The 27,833-nt window shown below is 46.1% G+C and overlaps 1 protein-coding gene across 8 annotated transcripts; it reads right to left on the bottom strand.

Annotated features, from left to right (window-relative positions):
- Positions 1 to 1,487: 1,487 nt before the first annotated feature.
- ZBTB49 (zinc finger and BTB domain containing 49) lies at positions 1,488 to 27,809 on the bottom strand. Of its 8 annotated transcripts, none has more exons than XM_070506233.1 (10): positions 27,687 to 27,795; positions 23,046 to 23,117; positions 21,548 to 21,628; positions 20,461 to 20,631; positions 17,440 to 18,542; positions 14,492 to 14,538; positions 8,226 to 8,299; positions 6,596 to 6,678; positions 6,350 to 6,511; positions 1,488 to 2,655 (listed from the first exon to the last, which is right to left on the bottom strand). In XM_070506233.1, the coding sequence occupies exons 4-10, from the start codon at positions 20,610 to 20,612 to the stop codon at positions 1,979 to 1,981; spliced, it is 2,298 nt and encodes a 765-aa protein (XP_070362334.1). In that variant the 5' UTR covers positions 20,613 to 20,631; positions 21,548 to 21,628; positions 23,046 to 23,117; positions 27,687 to 27,795; the 3' UTR covers positions 1,488 to 1,978. The 8 variants fall into 8 exon arrangements, with proteins under 8 accessions (XP_070362334.1, XP_070362335.1, XP_044623771.2 ...); XM_070506234.1 differs by lacking the exon at positions 27,687 to 27,795 and adding an exon at positions 25,775 to 25,892; XM_044767836.2 differs by lacking the exon at positions 21,548 to 21,628 and having other exon boundaries at positions 27,687 to 27,776.
- Positions 27,810 to 27,833: the final 24 nt, after the last annotated feature.

Genomic DNA, 27,833 nt, shown 5'->3' with positions numbered 1-27,833 from the left:
GAACTAACCGTCTAGGACAGCAGGGGTCTGCATCAAGGAGGAAGGATTCGAGATGGCCCCAAGGCTCACCAGACGTGAGCTGTAGTAGAAAGCAGAAAACGGCAGTTTCTCACCAGCCTGGCTCAGCTCCCCAGGTGCAGGAACAGAGGGCAGGGTCAGAGGTTTACTGGGTAAGTTGGATAGAGGCTGGAGGGTGGAGCAGTGCATGGTGGGCCATGGGGTTTAGCCTGGGAAGGTGGACAGGGACATGAGGGGCGCGAAGGGCAGTGAGAAGATGAGTGGATCAATGGACTGTAGTCCTAGTGCGGATGAGGAGCTGTTGGGGCTGGGGTACGGGAGAGGGAGGAGCTGGAAAGAGGCAGGGCAGTGGGTGAAAACAGGACAAGTGGGAGGAAGGAGGGGTTACCACACACGTGAGAGGACCACACATCAAGTTCCCTCCCAGCACACCCAGGGACCTAGGTTCTTGCCCTTAGAGGCTGCACCTTTTTGCGCAGGTCCCTGTACCCACTGAACCTCGGTCCTTCCACCTGTAAGCAGGGATAATGCATGCTTGCCGCACCAGCCTTGCAGGACTCAGTGCAGTGAGCGGTTGGGAGAGCCAGGAGTTGACCCTGAAGCTGACTTCAAAGTGGATACTCTACTCTGCAACCATGCGGTTTTTCCACGAAAATCTTCACCTGCCCGTGTTTCTCTCGTCGGTGTAATATTTCTGAGTTAGAGCTGATAATGATAGCTTTTGGGGGTGCTTTCAAACACTGTGGTCCTCTGGGGAAGCAGTTTTATAGGCAAGTAACTTGCGTTGCGTCATACAGGTAACTGCATTTTCACGTGCTTGATCTCACTTCTACATTCTAGCGAGAGCTAAGGACGCACCTCATTTTCTCAGAGGCCAGCAAGGCTGCAGCCAAGGTGAGGGGAAGGCCAGTCAGGCCACCGAACCTGGGGGAGGGATTTTTCAAGAGCATGATGGGACCATGTGAGCCTTATATGAATGCTGGAAGGTATTCATATCATACTGTAGAAAACAAAACCCAGAGAAGATTCTGAGGGTGAGCAGCTTGCCACGATCTAACCAGTAAACGGCAGGCAGGATTCAGGCTCTGTTCCGACAGCTTCTGAGGCCCGCTGGCCCGGGATGGCCGACTGAAACCAGGACTTACCCTTGCAGGGGAGCCCTCGACGACGTTCATTTTTTTTTTTTAAGATTTTATTTTTTCCTTTTTCTCCCCAAAGCCCCCCAGTACGTAGTTGTATATTCTTCGTTGTGAGTCCTTCTAGTTGTGGCATGTGAGACGCCGCCTCAGCGTGGTCCGATGAGCAGTGCCATGTCCGCGCCCAGGATTCGAACCAACGAAACACTGGGCCGCCTGCTGCGGAGCGCGCGAACCCAACCACTCGGCCACGGGGCCAGCCCCTTGACGACGTTCATTTTTACACCACTACAGTCTTTAGATTAATAATGATGTTGGAGAAAACACACAACATTATATAGAAAGGCAAGTTTCCTTTACTCAAATTAAATTATAGCACGAGTTTCATATACAAATAAAATCTTTGTGTAAATAAAAATACAAAATGCTACAAATTTCAATTATGTAAAAATGCAAAAATAACATTGGTATTTTACATATACATACATATTTCTCCCTTTAACATGACCAAATTGTACAGCAGCTGACCCAAAGTCTGCACCCTCCCATGCGCAAGTCAGTGAGACGGTCTCTCAAGCCTTTGGCTTCTGGGACGCAAGCTGTCCACTCCCGTGCCTGCTCCCCCGGGGAGCCAGCGGCCTTTCTTCCCAACCCCGAGCTCAAGATGCTTCCAATTATCAGCCAGCATCAGGAAGGAAATGGTCCAACCATTCTCGGGCTGCCCGGAAGGGGCCGTCACAGGGAAGCGGCTCTCCTGGAGCGTTGATACAAGGCTGCTGAACTCAGAAAATGCCTCTGATGCTGAGCACCATGGACGGTGGGCATCACTGCTCCAGCTCGTTTTCATTCTGCAGCGTCTTCATCGCCAGCCCCCAGAGAGTCATGCTGGAGAAGAACTGCCCTTCGGAGTTCCTGTAAGCCGTGGCAGACACTCGGCTGCCCAGGGGGTCACTGCAGTGATTGTCCAAAGCGGCCAGCGACGAGCGGACCATGGCCATGCCGTCGGCCTGCAGCGGCTCGTCGCTGGCTGAGGCGTCCACGTCCGAGTAAGCGTACGCCTGATGCGGGGCCTGCTGCATCTGGGGCTTCCCAAGTTTAACAGGATCCAAACTGAGCTTCTCCTGGTCACCGCCTCCGTGAGGCTGGAGCATCGAGCGGAACTTACAGTAGGAGCCGGCAGAGTGACTGTCAAATTCTGTCACTGAATCTTCCACTGGGTGGACAGGGAGCTTGACAGACACGGGCATCAAAGTCACAGCCATGTCTTGGGAAAAAGAATCTGAGCTCTGAGACTTCTCCAGATCAGAGGTCTCGATGGCCTGCGTGAACTCCTCCAGGGCGTCCTGCCCCTCGTCGTCGGCTCTGCAGTGCATCTTTTTGTGCCGCCGTAGCACGGCAGAGCGTGTGAAGCACTTGTTGCAGATCTCACACGTGTATGGCTTCTCCCCAGTGTGAGTGCGGACGTGCCTGCGGAGGTCACCTGAACCCCCGAAACACTTTCCTGGAAAAAGAAAAAGAGATCCTTTGAGAAGAGGGCATTGTGGAAGAATCCTCCCCTTCTAAAACACAACGATTCTGCTTTAACAGGAGCCGCGTTGAGCCCTGCCGTTGCCTGCTCACCCAGAGGACTACTCCGTGCTTCTCCCATCACAGGCCCCTCCAACCTGCAGCCTTTTGGTTCTGGGGACCTCAGAGCGAGCCTTCTAGAGACTCTGTCTCCCTGAACAGGCATGCCATGCTAGGTAAGCCGGATGCCTACCCCTGCCGGCCCAGACAGTGCTGGGTGAGCTGGGTGCCTGCCCCTGCCGGCCATGCTGGGTGAGCTGGGTGCGGGTGCCTGCCCCTGCCGGCCGTGCTGGGTGAGCCGGGCGCCTGCCCCTGCCGGCCCGCGCAGTGCTGGGTGAGCCGGGCGCCTGTCCCTGCCGGCCTGGGCAGTGCTGGGTGGGCCGGGCGCCTGTCCCTGCCGGCCTGGGCAGTGCTGGGAAGCCCTGTCAGTTTCGTTTAAATTTCCATAAATCCAACACAGCCAATCTATAATTTAGAAACATCTCTGCTAAAGGTACTTCTGTACTCATCGTTTAACATAATTTTATGTACACCTCTTCTAGTTCTATTTCCTTTCTCTGTGTGTATGATAAAGATAGGGGATCTATTTCCATGACTGGATTAGGTAAGAAGATCAGAAGAGAAAAATCAATAAATAACCTTACAGAAGTCATGATAGACTACAAAGGTCTGCGAACAAACTTCACAATTATGTGGACTTACATTTAGAACTTCTCACTTATCCACGTGTCACCATATTTGAATTCTTACCCATCCAGCCCCAGTCCAGCAATGGTGGGCCATTCACAAAAAAACAGCCTTTGAACAATCTAACTAGACATCAATGCACATGTGTTAAAATGTGGCTTTTTCCCACATAAAAAATACTGAAAGCTACGGCACTAACTCTTTCTTTGTTTTTACTTCCACATTCTGCCCACAACGTCAGGCTCAGTCTCCTTCACCTAACACTATAGTAAAAGCATTTTTACAGTTAACTGCACTGTCTTTACAACATATGTATAATATGTTTATTCAGACAAGCGCCATTTTGTGGATTAGAAGCTGCCTAAGCTCCTCTATTTCTTGCACATTTGGGCTGTTTCTACCTGCTTCCTACTCTACTTGATGTTCAGTTAGCCTCATTCTTTTCATTGTTTCCTTCAGATTCATTCTCAACAGCAGAATTACTGGGGAAAGACGACAAGCATGTCGAGGGTCCTTATTACGTGTGAAGTTCAGCCACAGTCGAGTTCCCACCAAGGGAGGAGTGTGGCAGGTGTCTCTCCTTTATCCCTCAAGTCAAGACAGGGGTGCAGGCTCGACACGTGTCCCCGCCATGAGGGCAGAGTGGAGTGGCTGCTGCCTCCTGCAGGGAAAATCGAGCAAGCCACGGGGCAGCAGAGAGGGTCCCCTCTGCAGTGGCGAGGCCTGCGGCCCTGGCGCACAGAACAGGAGTGGTTCCCACATCGGGTGAGGGTCACGCCTGCAAGAGAGCCGCCTGGGGTGCTTTAAATCCGGCCTGAGAGGGCTGCCCAGGGGGCCACGAGACCCTCAACAGAGAAAGGCTCCTCGGAGTAATCTGCTACAAAACCAAGGGCTGGGGGAGAAGGTCCAGCTGGAGGAAAATGCGAGTCGGCATGTTAGTGCAGTAAAATGCTGCGGGAAGGAAAAGGGAAGGGAAGGGAAGGAAAAGGGAAGGGAAGGCTGTCTTTGGAAGGAGCAGGAAATGAGAGAATGAGAGAGAGGGAGAGAGAAGGAGGGAGGGAGTGGGGAGGCAGGGGAGCGGGGAGGAGGGAGAGGGAGAAGCATTACCTTACACGGCCCAGAATGCGAAGCCATCTGAAAACAACCTGTCTTTTGAACCCAAGAAAATGAAAGCATACATCCATATGTGAACTTGTAAATGTCCACAGCAGATTTGCTAAGCGAAAGAAGTCAGTTACAAAAGACCACATCTTGCATGACTCCATTTATATGAAATGTCCAGAATAGGCAAATCTATAGGGATAGAAAGTAGACTAACGGTTCCCTATGGCAGGGGGCTGGGAATGGGGAGTGACTGCTAATGGGTATAGAGTTTCTTTCTGCAGGCGATGAAGTGTTCTAAAATTAGACTGTGGTGAGGGTTGCACAACTCTGTGACTATACCAAAAACCACTGAATTGTTCACGTTAAATGGGTAGATTTATGGTATGGGAATTGTATCCCAATAAAGCTGTTATGTAAGAATATTCCTGCTCCCTTTCCCACTTCCCCCCAAGCTGGCCTCGTCAGGGTCAGAAACCATGGTTAGTGAGGTGGGGAAGCGGTGGAAGCCTAAGCTGGGGAAGAGAGGGTCCCGCTTGGCTTCCTCCCCTACAGGCGTCTTAGCCAGCGGCAGGTCCCAGCTGGGGAGGGAAGAGAAAACTTAACCTTAAATCAAGTTGACAGTTGCAATAATAATTTGGAACTGACACTTTAAATTAGTGATTTGAGACTGCATTCATGATTTAAAGCGATGCAATTTTATTTTTTAAAAGTGATCAGAATAGTCAGGGAGTTGCCTAAATCTGTATCCAGGAGATAAAAACAAAGCTGCCTTCTGCTTACATCCCAGAAGTCCTGCCCTATTTCAGATACCAACTACAATTAGAAGGAGCCACAGCCGGACTCTGAGCATTTTCCCCGCTTGTTCTAAACAGGAAATCATAAAAATGTTTATTCACTTATTCACCCATGATTCAATCTGCATTGTCTAGTACTTGTCAGGGGCACATATGTGCATGCACACTCCCCTCCCCAGCCCCCGGTTCTTCAGAGGCTCCAACTCTCTGTGATCTCAGGTAGCGGATGGCTTAACTCAGAGTCCCCATGTCCTCATCTGTGCAGTAATGTCCCTTGAAACCGAGGGCCGCCAGCTTTGCCTCGCCCTCCTTGATGACTTCACCGATGCGTCAAATGCCCGGAGAAATGCCCTTTGTTTCACACTACAGTCATGCGCTGCATAACGACGTTTTGGTCCACGATGGACCACATAAACGCCGGGCATTCCATAAGATTAGTACCAGAGAGCCTAGGTCTGTAGTAGGCTATCCCATCCAGGTTTGTGTAAATACACTCGACGATGTTTGCATGACGACATCGTCTAACGACACATTTCTCAGAACGTATCCTGGTCGTTAAGCAATGCCTGACTGTACACGATCTCACGGAGCCTTCCCTCTTGGCCCCACCGCGTGCTCCCGATGCTCCAGCAGGACGGACAAACCTGCAGCTCCCGCACCCTGCCCTTTGGGCTGCTGTGCTCTGGCACCTGCTGCTGCACAGCACGCTCTTCCCGACTCTTCCAATTGCCTACGCCCCACAGACACGGACCAGGAGCTCGCAGCACCTGGGACTCCTTATCAGTCATCTGAGTACCTGGAGCATTGCAGACAGCTCCTGATACCTCAGAGACACTGAACAAACATCTGATATGTGAAGGCGGAATGAGAGAAGACCACATGGAGTGGTAAAGAAACGGCGTCACTCCCATTTACCTATGAGAAAAGGGAAGACTTATTCGAGACTCCAAAACAGCCAATGACAGAGCAGGCATGAAGACCAGCGCCCTTCCCACACCAGGGATGCCCAGCTGACCGCCTGGTGTGGAATGGTCAGAAACTTACCACAGGCAGAACAGCTGTACGGCCGCTCACCCGTGTGCCGAATTCTGTGCTTCACCAGCTTCCTCTGCATATTGAAAGACTTTCCGCATTCATCGCAGGTGAACACTTTATCAGCCGTGTGCGTCTTTTTGTGCTCCTTCAAATTACTGAAGTTACTAAATCCTAGAGAGACCATGACAGGTGTTCAGCTGAAGGACTGAGAACGTTGGAATCAGTAATCTTCAAGAAAAAAACACTCAGCTATACCTCGACCACAGATGTCACACAAGTGTGGCTTTTCTCCTGAGTGAATAATGATGTGACGTTGGACATCACCAGAGGCTGCAAACCTGTAATATAATTTGGAAATTCAATTAAGAGCCTTTCTACCTTACTGCAAATTTATAATTGCAAGTCATTGAGAGCGGAGGTGAACTGCTTCCTACACTCCTTCAGTAATCAGAAGTGGCCTGATTTCACTTGAAACATGCATTTTTAAAAATCTTTACTTTTTGCTCTTTTTTAAAGGAAAGTAGAAAACGATGCAAATGTTTCGTTTTTAAAACATTATTTTCTACCTAGTTTCATTAGTCTTTCTTCTTCAGAGATGGTCACTAACTCAACTCAGGGAGTAAGTCCAATCCAGGCCTTTGAATATGAAAACCTATGCTCTTTCCTGTCTGCCACACTTGATCACACAATGATATGTTATATTTTGGGGGAAAATGTTGCATGTAGATATGATTTTAAATGCATGCCTTACTTTTAAGTGGAGTTCAGAGGCTCACATTTAAAACACCACACAAATCCAGACACTCAGGGACCAACAGTGAAGTGGCAGCAGCTGGAGCAGCAGGGGTTACGCAGCTTGGCCGTGAAGCGAGCAGTGCTCCCTGGGCAGTGCACTGGGCCCGCACGCAGGCAGCCACGGCAGTCAGAGAGACATGCTGGCTGGGGAGCTTCCCCTCTTTGCCTTCTACCATCTGCAGAGACAAGTGTTTTCCTGCAACTGGATCAAGAGTTGCTTCTTCCCTGGTGTCCCAGGTATGTGCCTCAGAGGACTCTGACTTTAATGGTGCCCATGCCATCTCTTTCCCCCATACTCTAGAGTACGAACTTATCAAAGGCAGAGAATTTGTACTCTTTATTTTTACGTTTTCCTCGCAGCACTTAGCATACAGCAGGTGCCTAATAAATGTTGAATGAGTGACTGGTTAAACAGATGAATGAATAACATGCTATGTGACTGGTACAGTCCTGACTGATGCCTGTTGTCCTGGCACAACTATCAGATGAGAGCATGTGGACTCCTGCCAAATGACCCCAGTGAGGGGACGGGTCCACAGCGGAGGCCTGTGTGCACCTAGGGGGGACCATCTCCACATGTGCATTCCATCTCCAGAATGCGACTCTGTTGCCATGTCAATTCTTCCTTCCCAAGTCAAAGCCCCAGCCAGCCCTCAGGGTCAGCTCGCTCCTTCCTGCTGAGCTCACAGCCCCGCTTACGGTCCGGCTGGCGCCCTTCCTCGTGCCCTCTCTGCTGATGTCTAGCATTCAGGCCGCAAGTCTCACGTCCCCTACTAGCCACTCTCCTCCGTGGGCACTTTCATCTAGTTGAATACACATTTTTGGAATGAACAGTAATTTTAGTATAAAATAATTATTTCCTGTAAAATCCCTTTTCCTGAGACTTGTGTCCTAGATTTTCTTTCTTTCAATTAAGACTTCTTTTTCTTTTTGTCATTCTCATCTGTGTCACAAGAAAAGCCAGAGTGTTTGACTTTACCTGTGTCCCTCAGTGAGGGTGAGCCCACGGGCAGCTCAGAGAACACTGACTTTCAGAGCTACCCAGACTAGAGCTGTTCCTTACACGTGGAAGAACGAGCCCAGCACTGACCTCTTTCCACAGATTTCGCAGATGTACGGTTTTTCACCAGAATGCCGACGTAAGTGAGTCTGCAAGTTACCTGCCTGCAAAAATGGAAAAGAAAAAGCATACCAATAATGAAAATTTTTTTTAAAAGGTTATAAAAATTCAAAAGGAAAACTGACAGACTTAGTCAGGTTCCATTGCAAATTCCAAACGAAGACTACAGAAGCACAACTCAGAAGCAGCCACGTGCAAGGCGATCGGGCACCGGCCGATTCTAACCCTGGGGAGGGGCCCCTGCCCAGCAATCTGCAGAACACAGATGCGCCTCCATTCTGTGCTCCTGAGTGAACGTGCTCTGTGCGAGCCCTGTGTGAGCCTGGCTCGGCCCAGCTCAGGCAGCACTGCGCTGCTTCTCTCTTAAAGCGGCCCAACATGCTGTGGAGGCTGTGCTGGTGGTCACTAAGCTTGTATTTTAAGCAGATCTTGATGTCTTTCACTTTGTATATTTTTTAATTTGAACCATCTACATGCAAGCATCATTTGAAAAACAAAGTAGTGCTTCTTCTTGGTTATTTCAGTATTCATTGTTCCTTCCTAAAAACATGCTTTGTTCATAAAGAAGGTAAGACATTTCCAACAACTATTCCCCTGGTAGCACAGGCGTCCTGCCTGACAGGTCTGTCGTTCTAACTTCTGTGCAAAGATGTAAATCAGGAGATTCACAGGCGTCACTCAGTTGTGGGCCTTTTATGCTCCTCATTTCTGCAACTAGCAGCATTTTACAAAGAATAACTTATTTAAAGGGATATCACAAAAGAGATTCCCATGTACTCATCAATAGGAAATCAATATTAAATTGCCTAAAGTACAATGAAATTAAAATTGCAAAGCCCTCAGATATTAAAAAAGCTTCTGGCTAATGTTTCAAATTACAATTTGGAAACAAAATCTTCCATTGCTAAATTTACGTTAATAGTCTCAATCTGTCATTTCCCACACAATTTTTTATAGTGTTTTGTTACAAAAACAATGAAAATAATGAATACACCCCAGGGTAATAATGTGCAGGTAGGATGGACAAAATAAGCCCAAAGGGGAGAAGTAACAGTATTACTCAACTAATAAACTTGGCTTTGTAAATGTGTAAACTACATTTTAAATAAAATGCAAAGACAGCTCGTGGTTATAGGCTTGAAGATGGGTCCAAAGTCCACCTGTGAGTGGAAACTTACAGATATATCGAAAGTTGTCTGGATTTTATGTTACAAAACACAGAAGATTCTTTCTGTCTATGAGACTCTGGGAAACACTGGGTTAGATGCTACACCTCAGAATATGATAAATGTGGCTCAGGAAACACTCTGGCTCATTTTAGACAGCCAAAGAGAAGGAATTTGGCTGAACACTGGGAAATACCCAGCTTTCAACAGAATAACCATTAATGATAAGAAAGCAGCAAGAGTCCACAGCAAAATACTTCTGGCTCACTGAGACCTTTACACACGTCACCAATTTCCCTTAGTAATCACTTTTTCTATTTTCTAAATGAAAAACTGAGATTCAGATAAATAAACTAGCTGTTCTAGTTACATGGCTGGGTCAGAAATTAATATTAGCTTGTGTGAGTCTAAACTCTCGTCTTCTGTGAGGGGAAAACCTGGATGTGCACGTTTCTGGGAGTAACTTGGCCTGTGCTGACTGCTCCCTAAGACGCAGTCACTCTGCCGCTCAGGAGACAGCTCACTGGAGTTCAGATAATGCACACCGACTCTTTTAAATCAGCCACTTCCAAATTTCCGAAAAGCTCATCAGTTATGTAACAATTTAAATAACACCATCTGCTCAACTGTTAGATTAAATCCCTCTTGTTCCAAGTTATTTTGCAAACTACGTATTACGACTGAAACGCATTCTGAGCCAATTCGTACCAACACTGCATTTTTCCTTTCTAAATAAAGCATAACGATCGCTTGTTTTCAAAGCAAATATAATTGGAAGGTCTTCCACCTAATACTATAATAAGCAGTAGTAAAGCACTGTATAATTTCTTTAGCTATTTAATACTGGAAACGTATAATGAAAATAATTATCTTTCCCCCAGATAAAGGAGCACATATTAGTCTGAGAAATAGTGTAAAAGTAGATTAAATAATGGAAAGGTTCAGACACAAAAGTCCAATAATGCATTCAGATAATTTATACCAAATTACATAGCAAACTGGGGCCCAGATTATTTGACCTTAAGTCAAGTGTGTCTATTTTTGCCAAACTTTGATACATTTTTGCCCTAATTATATCTTCAGTACACAGACCACATCTCAGAGATGATCTGCAGTTTGATCCCTGAAAACTGTCATTTACTAAGAGCTTACTGAGGAATGAAGCGCTTCGGTAAGCAGCTGCAAACAGGACTTCACATTGTCATCACCATGTCCTTGGTGAAGCATTGCTCACAGTTACAGAGACGGAACGGAGGCTCAAGGAAGGAGAGAGCCGGCCTCAGCCCTCCAGCTGGGACCGACGCTAACTCAGCTCATGCTGCTGAGGTGCCAGAGGACATTTGCAGCAAAGGAAGTTCTACTCTTTCTAAGCAAATACCATTTTAAATTAGGATGGAGTTACCAGAACTCTCAACTGAAAAACTCTGTTGTAGAAAAGAACTAACATTTGATTGGCAGTGTAAATTTAAAAATAAACTCCTAATATGTAGTTGAACAGCAGTATTTAAATATGATCAAACCAAGCATATATTCTCTACAAGAACTCTTCCAATAGCAGATGGTGGTTTATATAAAAAATAGTCAGGGAACCATAAAACTTTGGTGATAAAAGGGAACTCAGATCTTAAAAGTCATTGAGTTCAGGAGTTCTAAGACTTTAAAAGCGAAAAAAATCTGAAGATTAACTTAGAGATGTCACCTAGATAACAATGATCATTATTTTTAATAAAATGACATTTAACACCGAAAGTGTGGGAAATATCAGCTGGGAGTTGAAAATTTCGTAACTTAGGACAAGTTCACTAAAATATTCTTACTTTTGCATTTTCACCACAGATGGGACGAAACTCTGCCACCTCTGGCATCAGGGCCCTGCAAACCATATCGCTAAGCAGCCTCCTCCAGAAGGCGGCACCCTTCACTCACTCCAGGACACAGGAGCCACCCCACTCCTAGCAGTGTCCTAGCAGCGCTCCTAGCAGGACACCGGCCCTCTCAAATGCGTCTTTGTGCACCAGCTGCTCAATGCTTCTATTTCCGACTCCTTAGAGAGACAAACAACCCTACTCCTCTCCCAAAAGACAGCAAAAAGCATCAAGGTTCTCTCTTCCTGTTTCTCATGGGACAGGCACTCCAGACCTGTCCTATCTTGGTTTTCTCCTCTGGATGCACTGAACGGTCCAGGATCTACTTTGCACAGGAGACGTCACTCCAAACGGAGCCTCACTCGTACTCTGAAGGACGGCGTGACTCCGACTTCCTGAGGTCGGGGCACGGAAAGTGCCCAGAACGGTAGTAATTCACGTGCATTCTGTTGTCACGACCCAGGCTTATCCTGCTTGCTGACTCATCACTAAGGTGGTGGTGAACTTTTTAAAAAGACTAACCCCACTAAATACTAAATTGAGTAAACAGCATAAAAGATTAATTCTTCTTGGTAAATCTGTTTTCTAACTTTTGAATCTTCCAGAAGGGAAAATATTTACAAACTCTCTTCTACCAAAGAAAACACTGGCAACTACATGGGACCATTCCAACCCACTGGAACCAGAAACCTTTATTCCAGTTCATATGAGAAATGAAGGTTGGCTCAAGGCGAAGGACGGGCTAGTGGGCCTTATTTACTAAGCACGCCTATGTAAAGACTACTGACTGCCCCCTGGACCTGGGAGGCCAGAGGCTTCCAGGCTTATCAAACGCCTCCTTGTCTTCAGGGCTCACCTAAGCAATCTCTTAATACATTTCACAGCCTCATCCCACCCCAAACACCACTCCTTCCAGGTGGAAATGACAACTTTCTTTTCTCTCCCATGCTGTTCCCTGTACATATTTCTGTCACAGCACTTCCAATGTTTCATTTATACATCTGTTTCTTCCTATAAACAATGAGCTTCTCGAAGGCTTATTCATCTTTGTCCCCAGCACAAGGCAGAACTTCTTGGACACTGTAGGCTTGCAACAAATACTTGTTGAATGAAGTTTTTTTAGAGTCCTTGTTCACAAAAATTTCATCATTTCACTATGAAATAAAACAGCAATATACAGCTGAAAACCATAATTATACATAACTCTACATTCGAAAAACCTGACAGAAATACAGACATCAACACAGAGGAAAAGAGGATTTTTGCAGTGTCCATCATTCAGGACTGCCCTCGGTGGGACTGGGGAGGGGAAATGAAGGACAAGGTCTGAAGTAGTGGACAGGCCTGTACATCAAAACTGCTGTGTTAAAAAAACACCACCACTCGAGCTCCACCCCAAACCAACAGAGTCAGAACCTCTGAGGGTGGGTCCCAGCATCAAGGCCAGGGGAGGAGGCTGAGGGCAGACTCGAGATGCTTGAATGTCGGGTTTCACTTTATTTGGTTAGCAAGGAAGAGTCATGGAAAGGTTCCAAGCAAGAAAAGGACAGAAATTTTTATTATCACAGTTTATATGTATAAAGGGCTTTCATGTCCATTTTTTCATTTAATCTTCCTAATATCCCCATGAGGGAGTATTATCTGTATTCTAAGAATTAGAAAAATGAGGCCCAGAGAAGTTGTAATTGCTAATTATTAATGGTCTTTAATCCAGGCCCTATGCTTTCCCACTACACCCAAGCTGGTAAGATCAAAACGGTGGTGGTGGGGGCGGGTGTGCCTTAGGAAGACTGACCTGCAAGAGCAGAGGACTGAAGACATGAGAAAGGAGGTGATGGCAACAGGATAGGGAATAATGATGTTTCCTGAGTACATGCTAACTAAGCACCAGGCAGGATTCTAAGTATTTATTAACTCATTTACTCCACACACTCTATTGGGGTCACTAATATTATTTATCCTTGTTTTACAGATAAGGAAACTGAAGTGCCAAAAAAGTCAGGTAGCTTGCCCAAGGTCACAGCAATAAGCCAGAGGCAGGATTCAAATCCAGACTGTCTGGCTTTAGAAGCAAGTTCGGAACTCCCAGGCTAGGCTCGTATGAAGCAGCACAGCCTCAACGAGAGCAGCAGCTGGAGGACTGACCGCCTGTTCAGTCACCAGAAACTTCCTGCACACTTAGTGGGTGCTAGGCATTCTCCTGGATGATCAATAAGACACGGCCCTGGCCTGGACTAATACACAAAGCAAGACATTAGGACATGGGAAAATGATGAAGGGGAAAGTGGAAGCGTTGGCCCCACAGGGAATGTGTCAAAAGATGGCACTGCTCTGGCTGTTTCTGTGCTCCACAGGGCCTACCGACCCAACCCTTACCAGAGCTCTCTACTCCTCTGTCAAGGCCCAGCTCGAAGGTCCCTGCCCCAGTGAAGCCGCACTGGCCTGTGCTGCTGCTACAGGACTCTTCGCGCCGTGTGCAGAAACAGCTGTGCGGTGACTGTTTCCTCTGCAGCACTGCGCACGTGCTCAAGAGCAGCTTCTATCTTATTTACCTCTGGAATGCCAGTTCCTGGCACATGGCGGATGAGGTTACCTTCCATTTCAGAAGGAAAAGTAGGTTCCCACAAGCCATTCTATTACTTTCAAAATTTTCTGTAAAGTACTAAAATCTCTAGGTTTCTTTATGTCCAGTGCCAGATCAGTACACAGCCCCTAGAAGGGCCCAACAGATGCTGGCTGAATGAGAGAATTGATACATGTCCTAACGATCTTAACAGAGGTCAGCTCAAAGGCAGTAAGAGGAGGGAATGAAACTGTTTGGCCTTTTCCCCAACGTTCTCGCATGCACAGTCCCAGTAAGAATATGAAGACATCTGTCTTGGATCCAGCCCAGCATAATCTGCAGCCTCCAGGTGGACGCTCAATGTGGATTACCGGGAAAGAGAAGAAGTATACTACAATTGGATTAATGGGGGGAATAAAAGGTATTGTGAGAGTTCACATGCTTATCAAAAATGCTATTTTTTCCCAACGAACTGGAAATTGGTTTTCTTGAAAATTATTTTCTTCTGAGTACGAAGTCTGTTAAGTTACAAATATCATCAGAGGCTTCTCTCACAAGTCCAAAAGTATATCTTACTTATAATAGAAATAAACACTGGGTTTCAGGTTTCCAATTATTAACAGTAAATAAGAGTATTCCCACCTGAGAGAAATGTTTCCCACAAATGTTACATTCAAAAGGTTTCTCACCTAAAACAAAACAAAACAACAACTTGTAAAATCATTAGTAATACTGGCACAATGATTTCTGTTTAAAATGTTTAGATGATCTCCTGTGTCCGACCTTTCAAAACAGAGCATTTACCGTAACAGTAGGAAAACTGGGACTCTCTGCATCCTCCTCACTACTCATCCTTAGATGACAGGCAGAGATGATAAGTGAAATCTATATTTACTTTTCTCTACAAAGTTAAATTGTTCTCCAAAGAGAAACCTATGTTAAAATCAAACTCATTTATTTGCATTCACACCATCCCCAGGCTTTGGACGGTCTTCCCCTTCAGGTGACAATCGAATGTGAGTTTTCTGGCCGAACAGCACGAGCCTTGTTCGCCTGTCCTTCAGCCTGACTCCTTCACTTTGCCAGCGATTCCTAACAGAACTAGGGTGACGCATTCCCACCCCCCGAGGCTCAAATACGGGAATGCCCCAAACAAGGTGGGACCTCCTGAAAGCGGACAGGGAAAAGGCCCTCTGCACTGCCTTTCAGCCGTGGCTGAACCACACTAACAGGGAAACAAGATTTCACTCAGGGAGCTGGGCTCCCTTGCTGACTGCTTCCTCTCCTCTGATTTTAGTGACTGAATAACTATATTTTGGCATAGAATACATTGTAGTGAATGGAACTCCACTACAAAGAAAGCACAGCAGTTCTGAATACACTCTCTAGAAAATGATCTGCTCAAAAGTATACTTCAAGGCACCACCTTGAATCTACATAACCCTAATGAACACACTTTGAAGACCAAGAACTTGACATTTTCCCCATTCCCCTCAAATCAAGTGGCTTAAGATCCTCTTTAAAAAATAGCAACGTTTCTCTTCTTACTGTACTGCTGGGATGTACTAGCTTGCTGGCTTTCTGGGCTCCTGCCAGGATATTTTTACTTTGATCTTTTCCTGAAACTGTTGAACAGCTTCCTGCAGGATGAGGGAGGAGCTTCTGACCCTGAGTAATTACAATCACATTAACTCTGTATTCTGGGACTGTATTTATGTCTAAAATTATGGGGATAATAGATAATGTTAAGATTCCACTATGAGACACAAGAGTTTGGAAAAGAGGTCCCTGTTTACTAAAACCCACAAGTGACCAGGGCTAACAAGCCTACGCCAGTGGTCCTCAAACACTTCGCTCTCAGGACCCCTTCCCACTCTTAATCGAGGCCCCTCCAGGGCTTTTATGTGGGCTATATATGTGGGTAGAGTCCACGTTAGGAATGAAAACTGAGTGATTTTTAAAACACATGACTAGACATTTCATTGGCCACCAGCGCGTGGCCTCGTCACACATCCTGTAGCCTTTAGCCGACTCCACTGGACACTTAGGAGAGAAGGAGAAGGAAAAGGCAAGTAACACCTCATACTACGATAGAAGTAGTTTTGGCCTCACTGACTCTCTGAGAGCGTTCCCCAGATCACACTTTGGGGACCGCTGCCCTTCTCAATTGAGTAACTTACCCTAGGAAGCACCTCTGCCACCTAACTGTCTGACTGCTGTCAATCAGAGACATTCTCTCAGAGTAAACGATTTAATTTTTGTTTCCTTTAAAGCTAAACAATCAAGTTTCTCAATAAAAATTATAGTGATCATTAGGCTCTAGGAAATTTAAGCAAGCAGAATGAGCTAAATTCAGTTTTTTCAGGGCAAAACTGAGTCAATGATACTGCCTTCTGTATGGAGTAATTCTGAACCTCTAGTAATAATAATAATGATTTATATTCAGATACATTAGGATTTATAAAGGGCTTTCACAAATATTAATTGTCTCCCAACAATACAACAAGGTAGTAAACATCTAAGCAAACTGGGAATCCAAAGCGATACTAGAAGGTCGCACCAGTAAACGCAATACATGAGCACCTCAAGAGCAGTGATTTTGGAAGCCTCCTGCAGCATGTTACTACTTTTCATGCCCATGAGGCAACCGTCATTAATTTATAATGTATATTAGAGTCCTCATGTCTAATTACAGGGAGGAAAGTAATATATACGTATCGCATAACATAATCTTTATGTATTGTATAACACTTAAAAAAGCTTTTGGAAAAAGTAAACTTTTTGTGGAAAGAGGAGGAGGTATGAATTAAGGTAAGAAAACTTTGAAAACTCAATGTTCAAAACGGAAAAGTTTTCATTGGAAAATATCAAATGGTTAAAGCTGATCCTTATTAAAAAGTTCACCTCTTGGGGCCGGCCCCGTGGTCGAGTGGTTAAGTTTGTGCGCTCAGCTTTGGCAGCCCAGGGTTCAGATCCTGGGTGCGGACATGGCACTGCTCATTAGGCCATGTTGAGGTGGCATCCCACATGCCACAACCAGTGGGACCCACAACTAAAATATACAACTATGTACTGGGGGGATTTGGGGAGAAAAAAAAAAGTTTACCTCTTGCCTCCTGAATCACAAGTTTTAAAATCAGATCTTCAAATCACTTCCAAGAGAACTTTTAGAATTACCCAAGCTAAATTTAGTCTGAATTAAACTACACTATGCTTTTAAAAATTACATTTAATCTAATTCTACAGAGACAACTAAACACAGCTTATCTGTTTTAGAATTAGTTTGAAATTTTGAGTGCATCAAAATAATTACTATACTTTAGGGATGGAAGGTTTATCAGATAAAACTGTAATTAAAATAAAAAGTGAAACTGGCTCTACAAAAGCATTCACATAACTTCAAGATTATCCTTTAAGAGGCATCACCAAAAATACAAAATAAAAAGTCGCTAAGACTCCTTGACTTTGTGGGTGGATATCAACGACGTCATCAAGCAACAGCAAAACTCCTTACAAAAACAGGAGCAGGCAGCGGGGTGGGATCCCCTGCGTCACTTCCTCTGCCTTTGCCTGGTGCGGAATCAGTGTACCTGTGTGAGACCGTTTGTGAAGCTCCAAATTGCTCGGGTGTTTGAAAGGTTTCCCACACAACTCGCAGGCGTACTGTCTCTGGGACTGGAGCGTCTGGGACTGGTCCTCCAGCGCCGCAGGCTCTTCCGGCCTCTCCACTTCATTAGCGCAATTAAAACGCTCAGAATTGACGAGTGCTTCACTTTCTTTTTCTTCAGGACTTTGGCCGCTATCTTTCTCTACAGTATTTTCATGAGCACATTCAATCCTCTTTGTTAAGCTGTCATCTGACTTGGGGTCAGACGTGCGTTCTGCAGATTCCTGTGACTTTAGGAAATTGAGCTTCTTCAGGTGAATGGCCTTTTTGAGCCTCATCTGCTTGGTGGGTTGCTGGCCTGTGCTGTCTGACACAGGGTCTGCGGAAGATTCACTCAAAGGCTGGGCCAGGAAGTTGGAAGGCAAGTGCTCAGCAGACTCCAGGACACATTCGGAATGACCAACAGCACACGGCTGGTTTTCTATGGCACCGAGGTCTGTGGCTGTGTTGAGGGTGAAAGGCTGCTCAATTGTTCTCTCGTGACTGGGACCAGTAGCTTGTTTATAGTACTGCTTACTGTAAAAATTCCTGAGTTTGTAGTAGCAATTTGGCTGTTTGAAAGGCAGTTCTGTGCAGCTGCCATCAAAAGTACCAGGGGCTTCTTTAGACGCTTCACTTGTCGAGTGAGGTGGATGACCTGACGGTGGAGCGCGAGAATGCGGTTCATCCAACGCTTTGCCGTGCTGAAGGTCTGCGGAGCACTCCTGCAGCAAACGAGCAGGGTGGCTCTCACTCATAACACAGCCAGCGTCAGCCGTCAAGGCGCCCTGCAGGGAGAAGGCACTGGGACAAGGCATGCCAGACGGCTGGGCTACGGCAGCTGATTTCAAAAACGTGTGACATAGATTCAGAACATTCTGAACTTGCAAACACTGTGCTATGTCCAGCATGACTTGTATATTGTCTTGGTTAAGATCTAGATGAGAAGTGTACATGAAGTCCAGGATCTGCCCGATGCCGCTTACATTTTTAATATCCAAGTGAAAAACATCATTCTTCTGGCCTGAGGAATTCTGAAAGAGGCTCCTGATAAAAGAAAGGACATCTGCTTACAGTGGTAAGAATTCATACATTCTGGTAACTTTTTCTTATAAATAATATTCATATTAATATTCAAAATTACTACCCTTCTACAAATGCCAAGATTTTAAAATTACGTTTTCATCCTTTAAAAAATTGTGGCAAGCCATCCAATAAAGCAATATCCATGAATTAGTGTGTTGAATATCCAACCTTCCAAATAGATCTCAAAGAAAAATTCTGAAATATACTCATTGTTCTTTTTCAAAATCTAATTATCCATATATGTTATTAATTGCACACAGATAGGGTATAGCAAACTAAAGGACACACATTTTTCAATAATTTATGTTTAGTCTGACAAATTATCTATTTCAGGTCATAAAACACATACAAAAGTATTCCGTATCTAAATGCCTTAAAAACATTTAAAAATAAAAATAGCTAAAAAACCCAAACCTGGATACATGCTCACTTAAAAAATTTTAATATTTTAATCATGGCAAAATATACACATGTTAAATTAAACACTTAAATGTGGCTCAAATGGTAAATTTGGTGGCATTGAGTACATTTGCATTGTTGTGCAACCATCACCACCATCCATTTCCAGCACCTTGTCATCATCCAACAAAAACTCTACACTCAGTAACAACTCCCTATCCTCTCACCCCCAGCCCCAGCAACCACCGTTCTCCTTTCTGTCTCTGAGTTTGACCCCTCTAGATAGCTGATAAACACTCCTTCTGTAATCAGTAATTGATTTGGCTGTTAGAGGTTTTTCAGCAACCCAACGGTCCATAAACCAGCAGTGAGAAAAGCCCTACGAGTCAGTGAGGAAAAAAGGCACCTTAAAGCCCAGACACTTCATTCTGGGCACAAGTCAAGTTCACAGGACAACAAATTTGTACTGTGTATAAAACACCAGGCTGAGTAAGGTAAAGTATCTTGCAAGTTTGTTGAAGACATTTTATCAAATGTAATCATCTGCTTTGCCAAAACGGCTTTCAGTTCTGCTCTTACCTAAGGAAAGTGCAAAACAGAAGTGGGGTGGGGAGAACTCACAACAGCCAATGTACCACAACACCTAAACCCAACTATCCTGGGGAGATGGAAGAAACAGACAACAGCCAAGCCAGAGTCTGGGGCCATTCTGGACAGGGACAGAAGGCACCGCTACCTCACTGAGCTGACCCATTATACTGTGCCCTTATAGCACTGAGAGCAGCTGAGGTTTAATTTGATGAATCAGGATTATCAAGGAAAGATTAAATCATGTTCCATATATTGTTTACTAGTGCAGCGAAACGGCATAGATTTTAGGGGAAAAAAGGTACTAAAAAAAGAAGCCTAGTGCCTAAAGGGAGATAAATCTCAGTTACCAGAAGATATATGTAGAAACTTAACTCTCATAACGTTAAAATAAATGAAATACTACTTCTTTGTATTATTTATAAGTAAATCTTTCATATAAGCAATAATGATTATAGGAATAAGTAAACTGACTTCAAACCTGTTTTCTTAGAACACTCAAACGAGAAACCAAAACTAAAATGTTTTAATTTTTTAAAAACCCAAAAAACAGTATGTAGGATGTTTTCCCCTCTCCAATTTCTTATCACAGAAAAGTTCTTACCAGAAATTCTATTCTTCAACCTTTTCATCCCGAAAGGATAAGAAACATATACAGAAGACTGACATTAATTAGAATTATTAAATTAGTGCCAAAACACTTTCCATAACCCCAAATATATTTTAATTTAAAGGCTCTCTTCCTCTCAGGCTACTTTAAATACAAAAGCAAAAAACCCACAAGGCCTTACAAAAGGGCTGTGAAATTCAAGAAGAAAATAAAATGTAGTAAAATACTTCCATGCTAGCTTTTTCTCCACACAATGAGAAGAACAAAGTCTAAAATACGTACCTAAAATACTGACTGAACGCTGCTAGAACATTCTTATGTGCTTTAAAGCAGACTCCTTTCACCACCAACATACAGTCACACAGCAGGCCTTGAATACGCTGCTCGTGCAGTTGCTGGAGGAGATGGCAGCTGTGAGTAGCAACTGGGTCCATGCTCAACCATTCAGGAGACCTACAACAGAGAAAGCGGATCAAACAGCAATTCTCCATGTCATGACTGGAAACTAAATGGCACCAAAGCCCACTGATGGATCTGTGGTTCACTGTCATGAATCCTTGTCACAGTTAAAACAAACATAAAAACGTTGTCTCTTAAGCATCTAGACAAGTGCTGTTCAACAGAACTATCTGTGATGATCAAAATGTTCCATATCTGCACTGTTCAACATGGTAGCTGTCGGCCACGTGTGGCCACCGAGTGCTTGAAATGTGGCAGGTATGGTCAAGGAGCTGAACTTTTAACTTAATGTATACTTAAGTAGCCACTGCATTTGACAGTGCAAATCTAGAACATGACCATGAGAATACGATATGCACTTCTCTCATTTCTACTTAGGAATACTTCAATGAAAAAAAAATATATAAAAACACTTACGAAGTTAGAAAAAAGTCAAGTGAATAAGATCAAATCAATATTTATTGGGCAGCTGTATACAAGGCACTGAATTAGAAGTTGAGGAAATTAGGAGCCTATTTGAGGAGAAAAGGTACAAGTCAAAATAAATCACCACCACTAGACAATGAGAAAAGAGGCATCTCAAAGCAGCGTGTCCATTCATTCATTCACGCCTCTGAGAAGGAGCTCCTGTAGCAGAGACCTGAAGGAAGTAAGAGACTGAACTGTGCAGGTACCTGGGGCAGAAATACTAGCAAGCATGACTGGTCTGAGACAGGTGCTTGCTGAGCTCAAGACTGTGGCTGAAGCCAAGAGAGTGGTAGGAGATGCTGGGGGTCGGGTGGGGTGGGCTGGGGAGGGTCAGACCACGTAGAGCCCTGCAGTGCCCTTTAAGATCCCTGACTTTGATTCCAAATGAGATGGGAAGCCATTACGTGGGTACAGACAGTTCCATCATCCAACACCTACTTACTGACTGACCACCGTGCGCCAGGGTGTAGGGTTACAAGAACGAGGAAAACACGCCAGGTCCCCCCGCCACGAAGCTTAAACTCTAGGGAAGGAAACATACACAAAAAAGTGCATGACACACAACTCAACAAAACAGTTCAAGTCAGACACACAGATGAGTAAGACACGGGCTCTGACGTCCAGGAACTCAGTCCAGTAAGAGATGATTTATGGACAATGAATAGCAGGGAGAAATGAAGTCAGACTGGAACAAGACTGTGGTGGTTAAAATGGTAGTTTTATCTGCTTTATTTGCTTTCAGTCTCAGTGCATTATATAAGTAATATTCAGTAATCAGCATTACTGGAAAGTCACTAAACCACAAAGCTAAAATCTAAGCTTTCTAATACAACCCCTACTTCTATTATTTGTATTATTATTGCCTTATCTCCTATTAGTCCCGCTATGTGCCGGCCAAAATAACCTACCTGCAGCTCCCCAAACAAGCTACATTCTTGGCCAGTTTTTAGCCCTAGCCCACTACTCCTTAGCTATGTGACCTTGGGCAAAAGACTTTTCCGTGTCCTACCTTCCGCATCCTATCTCACAGGTTATTGAGATGACTGTGGGAACCCATGGACATTCAGAATAGCGCCTAGCACATTAAGTATTCAAAAAAATGTTATCTGTCAGGAAAAACCTGGAGAGCCTGTTAAAAGTGCAGATTCCAGGACACAGGCCCAGAGTTCTGTTTGGTCCAGGGTGGGGCCTAGGTATCTGCATTGTAAGCACTGGGGTGACTTTGAAGTATGTGGATTGCAGACCTCTTCCTCACTCTCAACCAAAAGCCTCTGGTTCTGACAGTTCCCGTCCTGGGAATACTTGCTTTACATCTGACTCTCCCACCTTCTGGACAATGCCCTCTCCCTATCAGGGCTCAGCTGAGCCGTCTCCCACTCCTAGAAGCCTCTCCTGACATTCTTAACGTGTTTCCTCTTCCCCGTTGGTCCCTCCTCAAGTCTGTCTCTGGGGTCACTGTTTTGTGATCTTACCCCATACATACTTCTGTAACACAACTCGTCATTATGTTCCAACATCTGTGTCTTCAACTCTGCTGTGAGCTCTGAGGGCACCACCTTATTCATCTTTGCCTGGCACGTAGCAGATACTCAACCACTAAAATTCATGCTAACTAACCTCTGTTGCTAATTAACGATGGTTAGTAATGTTTTCTATTTATGTCTTTTTGACTCCCTCTACAGTCCCCACAACAGCTCTTCTAAATCTTTTCCATTCTCTCCACTCCCACACGTCTGTCTCCCTCATCCATAAAAATGACTGTGACCCTACCTTAAGAAGGTTGAGCCCATGGATAACTGGATACAACCTGGATGCCTTTAATTTCTTTTCTCAACTCCCAATTTCCCACTCACCCCTCCCTCAATCCCTTCAGCCTCACAGGATGAAGTGTGTCTTCTACCCAAAGCAAACTTCCCTTCTCCCCTCGACCCCATTCCCACCTGCCTCTGCCAGGATTTGCTCCATCATCACCCCTTTCATTGCTTCACTCTCCTCCACGGGCTCATCAGTTCCTACAAACACACCAAGATTACTCCATGTTGAAGAAGAGGAAAACAAAACATGAGACCAAAACCCACCCTCTAGGCATATCTATTCATCCCAAGGCTCTCCTACTACATTTTTCAAAACAGCAATCTACACATCCACTGTACTTTCTCACGACTCCTTTTTCATTTCGCAACTTTGCTGCTCTCACTGTGCTGAACAGACCTGCCCATAACGGCCTGTCCTCAGTCCCACCCTCCCAGCTTTCTGCAACATGTGGCACTGTAGTCTGCCCACCTCCAACTCGAAACTCCTCTTTCCCTACGATGCTTCCAGTTTTCTTACTGTATCCCTGATCTGTTCTAGCTCTACGCTGGACTTCTTACTCTGCAAGCCCCCCAAATGTGAACGTCCCTTAGGATTCAGCACCTGTGCCCTCTTCTCTCTCCCTTAACAATCACATCTCTTCTTGGCCTTCATCCGTTCTAAGCAGACAACTCCTAAACTGGAAACTCTAGCTTCGACCACCAGTTCCAAATATCCAACTTGCTGCTAACATCTCCAACGGTAAGACCCCTCAACTCAGCATCTCCAGCACTCCTCCCCCATCACGTCACCCCCAGCTCTATACTTATTCTGGTCTCCCTATTTCTTTACTGAAAGCTTAGTTTTTGCTAGGTAGAGTTTGGGGTATTAGCATGCTCTCCGGGTTTGAGATCAGAGTGGGATTCAGAGAAAATGGGGACCAGAGATGATGTCACCTATAAAGAGCAACACTGAAACACTGGGAGTGGGTTATACTACCCAAAACAAGAATATAGAAAGGGAAGCATTATGTCAGGTGATGGAGCACTGTCCCCAGCTTTGAGTCCTCAAAGGCACTGAACAGCCAAATGACTGAGTAATCAGTTACCCACCCCTGCTCCATCAGATGTCTGAAAACTAAAGGCCTCCTGGTTTATTTTTATTAGCTATCATTTACTGACTGCTTACTAAAGCCCGGGCACAGTGTTAAGCATATTATATCCATTAACTCAAAGCTTCAAGAACCCTATTATCAGCATTTTACAAGTGAGGAAATTAAGAAATGGGGATTTTAAGTAACTTGCTCAAGATCATAAAACTGTTATGTTCCAAAACCAGGATTTAAGTCCTGGTTCCTAAACCCTGGAGTCTATGCTATCTCCCAAGAGAAAAAAGACATTAAAAACACAACACAAACCCTTCCTCCATAGACTTAAATGTTAAAATGCAGCAAATATTCTGAATCTACCTTAGACATTTTCTAGCTATACACAAGTGATAAAGGAAAAAAATGCTTTGGCATGACCCTTAGAGTTATGATGATATGCAAATTTATGAACTATTCCACAATTTACTTTGACCATAAAAATTTTAACCATTCTATATTATTTAGTGTAATTCTCTAATTGCTTCATGATGTCAACCCTGTTCCTCACCAATATTATAAAAAGCTCCGGAAAAAGAATCAGTCTTATATTTCTTGTGTCCTATGAATAGCAAGCATAAATAATAATGTATCCTGTACCTAGTAACCCATATTTATAAAATGTTTCCTATATGCTCAGCACCATTCTAAGCCTTTTATACACAGTAACTCATTTAATTCTCAAAATAAGTGTAAGACAGGTACTGCCACTGTCTTCCTTGTACAGATGAGGACAGTGAGCCACCTGGCAGATTAAAGACGACCACAACTTCTTCGACTCTCCTCCTACGGAACACGTGGGATCTAGGTCTCCTCCCCTCGAATCTGAGCAGCTTCTGCCTTAATCAGTAGAAGAGGCAAAAATAAGGGCGTGAAGCTGTGCTCATCTCTGCGCCCAGGACCCAAGAGCTAACAGCTTCCACCTTCCATCTTTTGGGACATTGGCCCTGGAAGGCCTGCGTTGGCAGTCAGACTGTAAGACGCCCAAGTGGAGAGACTCAGGGGGCGGGAGAAGACTCCGTGGAGCTCAGCCTTCCAGCCACCCCTTCCCAGGACCAGATATGGGAGCAAAGCCACAGCGAACTCGCCAGAGCAGCCCCCTCAAGCTGAACACCACGTCCAGTCGACACCATGTGGAGCTGCAGAACTGTCCAATGGAGCCCTCCCTGAATTCCAGACCCACAAAAATGTGAGATAAAATAAAATAATTTTTAAGTTACTGTTTTGGGGTAGTTTACGGCACAGCAAGAGATAACCTGATCAGGTACAGAGAGGACAGTCAGACAGCTAACGAGTAAGAGGTAATCAAGGAGGGGCAGAGTTGGGATTTCAACCCAGGGAACCTGACTCCAAAGCCCACCCCTCACCCACTATTCCAAGTTACATGTGCAGATCAAAGGCTTTCCGTGGATGGAATCAGTTGCTTCTTTAGTCTACTGCCAATGCCTGATTGTCCAGGTAACCCCACAGATAAGCACCTTACGGCACAGCCCTCTGAGGATGACCGCGCGGCACACAAGGTGGTGTGGTGTGACACAAGGAGTACAGGGCTCTCCTCCATCTTTGCAGTTAACTGACTTTGTGACGAGGAGCAAAAACCTCCGGTGTCAAGACGTGTTCTACATCTATCTTATTGATCAGCCTATCTCTGGTATCCAGAAGAGTGCCCTGCACACAGTAGGTGCGCAATACATAGTTTTTGGATGAATGGAGACTCTGGGTCTGTTTTCTCACCTGTAAAACTGGAGAGGTCCCCCACTGGGTTAGATAACCTCCAAGGGATCTTCCTGTTCTAAATGCTGCAAATCTATACCAGGAATGTGATGATAGGAAGATGAACGAATGGCATCAAAAGGAAGTGAAATACAGGAAAAGAGAACAAACAAAGGCTTAGACGGATGTGAAAGAACAGGTGCTTCCAGAGGGAACAAGTCAGAATGGAATTTTAACCTACAGAGAGGGCTCCTAGAGCAAAGCCCTTCTGTTCGGTGAAGCAATTCACCAACTGGTCAAACACCAAAGGAGAGAATCTGGGGAAGTCTGCTCAGCAGGGCCAACAATAGATTAGTTTACAAGGGCCCACAGTTCATGCCCCTCAGCACCAAGCTTGCCTTAGAGTGGTCCTACCTTCCCCTCTGGCCACCATGTTTTTCAAATGGCTTGTCCTCTACCCCTCAACCCAACTTCAACGACAAAAGCACTGGCTTCAAGCAAACAAGCCTGGATTCTTGTCTCAGCTCTCTACTGACCTATGATGCCAGGCGGGCCACTTCAGTTAAACTGATACTGTGTGCCTAATTTGCGCACGACGTTTTTGTGAGGGTGGAATGTTGATAAACTGAACAATACATGTGTCCTGCCCTCCACAGGCTGTCTCGGTTGTCCCATCATTCACTTAACTTTACAGACACCAAGGGTATGTCAGACACCCAGCCCATGATGGTGAACAACTCAGATCTGATCATCTATGCCTTCCGGAAGCGCCAGCCTAGCGGGAGAAACAGGTACGGCACTGTACTAGGGACGTTAAAGGAGGGAAGTACAAATTAACTTGGGGAGGACGGTGAGGGGAAAACTGCCTGGAGGAAGAGACATCTCTGCTGAAACCTCCAAGTGAAGTCGGCCTGAGAGAGGGAAGAGAGTCCGCCCTGAGTTTTCAGGGGGATCAAATGAAAACAAAACCAGGGGAGGGCAACCAGGAACGAGGCACACATAGGTGCCTGGCACAGCGCCCTGCTTTCAAACCTCTGGGCCATTCTGTCACCTCTGTCGGAAAATATTTCCCTTCTTGTCCACTGTGGTGAATTCCTTCTGTTACGGGCTGAACTGTGTCCCCCCAAATCCACATGTTGAAGTCCTAAGCGCCAGCATCTCAGACGTGACTGCATTTGGAGGCTGGGCCTTTAAAGAGGTAACTTGAGGTCGTCGGGGTGGGCCCAGATCTGACTGGTGTCCTCACAGGAAGAGGCGATCAGGACGCACGGAGACACCAGGGATGCTCGAGCGCAGCGCCAGGAGGACGCGGCAAGAAGGGGGCGTCTGCCAGCCAAGAAGAGACCACCGCGCTGACACGGCGACCGTGGACCGCGGCCCCCGGGGCTGTGGGCACGCGCGCGCCGTCTGAGCCCCCGGGCTGCAGCGTGCGGTTACTGCGGCCTGGGCACCAGCACGCCTTCTGTGCCAGGCCCGCCGCGCTCGCCTCGAGTGACAGGTCCTTGTCGCCCCCGCCCCGGGCTCACGTCTGCCACGATCCCCTGCTCACCCCCCGCTCAACTTTCAGCCCCGCGCTCCGGCCACGCGCACCAACGGGGCGCGTCTACGCAGACCCTGCCTGGGGCGGAGAGGACGGACCACGGCGACGTGCACTCACGGACGGGCCCGCGCCGAGGGCTCCGCTCCCGCGAGCACGGAAGACCGCACGCTGTCACGGCGGCCGACCGAGGCACAGGCGCCAGCCTGAGGCTCGACCCCGGCTCGCCTGCAGCGGCGGAGGGCGTGCACCGAGGCGGCAGGCCCGGCGGGCGCCCCGGGGGCGGCGCGGGCGGGCTCCAGGCCGAGGACCGGTCTCCCGGGGCCGAGCCGCGCAGACTCCGCCGCTCTCCGCCGACCCTCAGACCCCCACAGGTCGGCCCGGCGGCCGCCTTACCCTCGGAGGCCGCGCCGCGCCCCGCAGTCGCCTCTTCCCCGCCACCGCCCCAGCCCTCAGCGCCGGGCTCCGCCGGCCGCGGAACCTGCCCGACCACGGAACCTGCCCGACCACGCCCCCTCGCCAGGCCCGTCCCGCCCCCCGGCT

Source organism: Equus asinus, chromosome 3 (assembly GCF_041296235.1).
Source record: "Equus asinus isolate D_3611 breed Donkey chromosome 3, EquAss-T2T_v2, whole genome shotgun sequence".
NCBI lineage: Eukaryota > Metazoa > Chordata > Mammalia > Perissodactyla > Equidae > Equus > Equus asinus.
The sequence above is the reverse complement of the archived record's forward strand: the minus strand, read 5'-3'. Positions and strand labels throughout refer to the sequence as shown.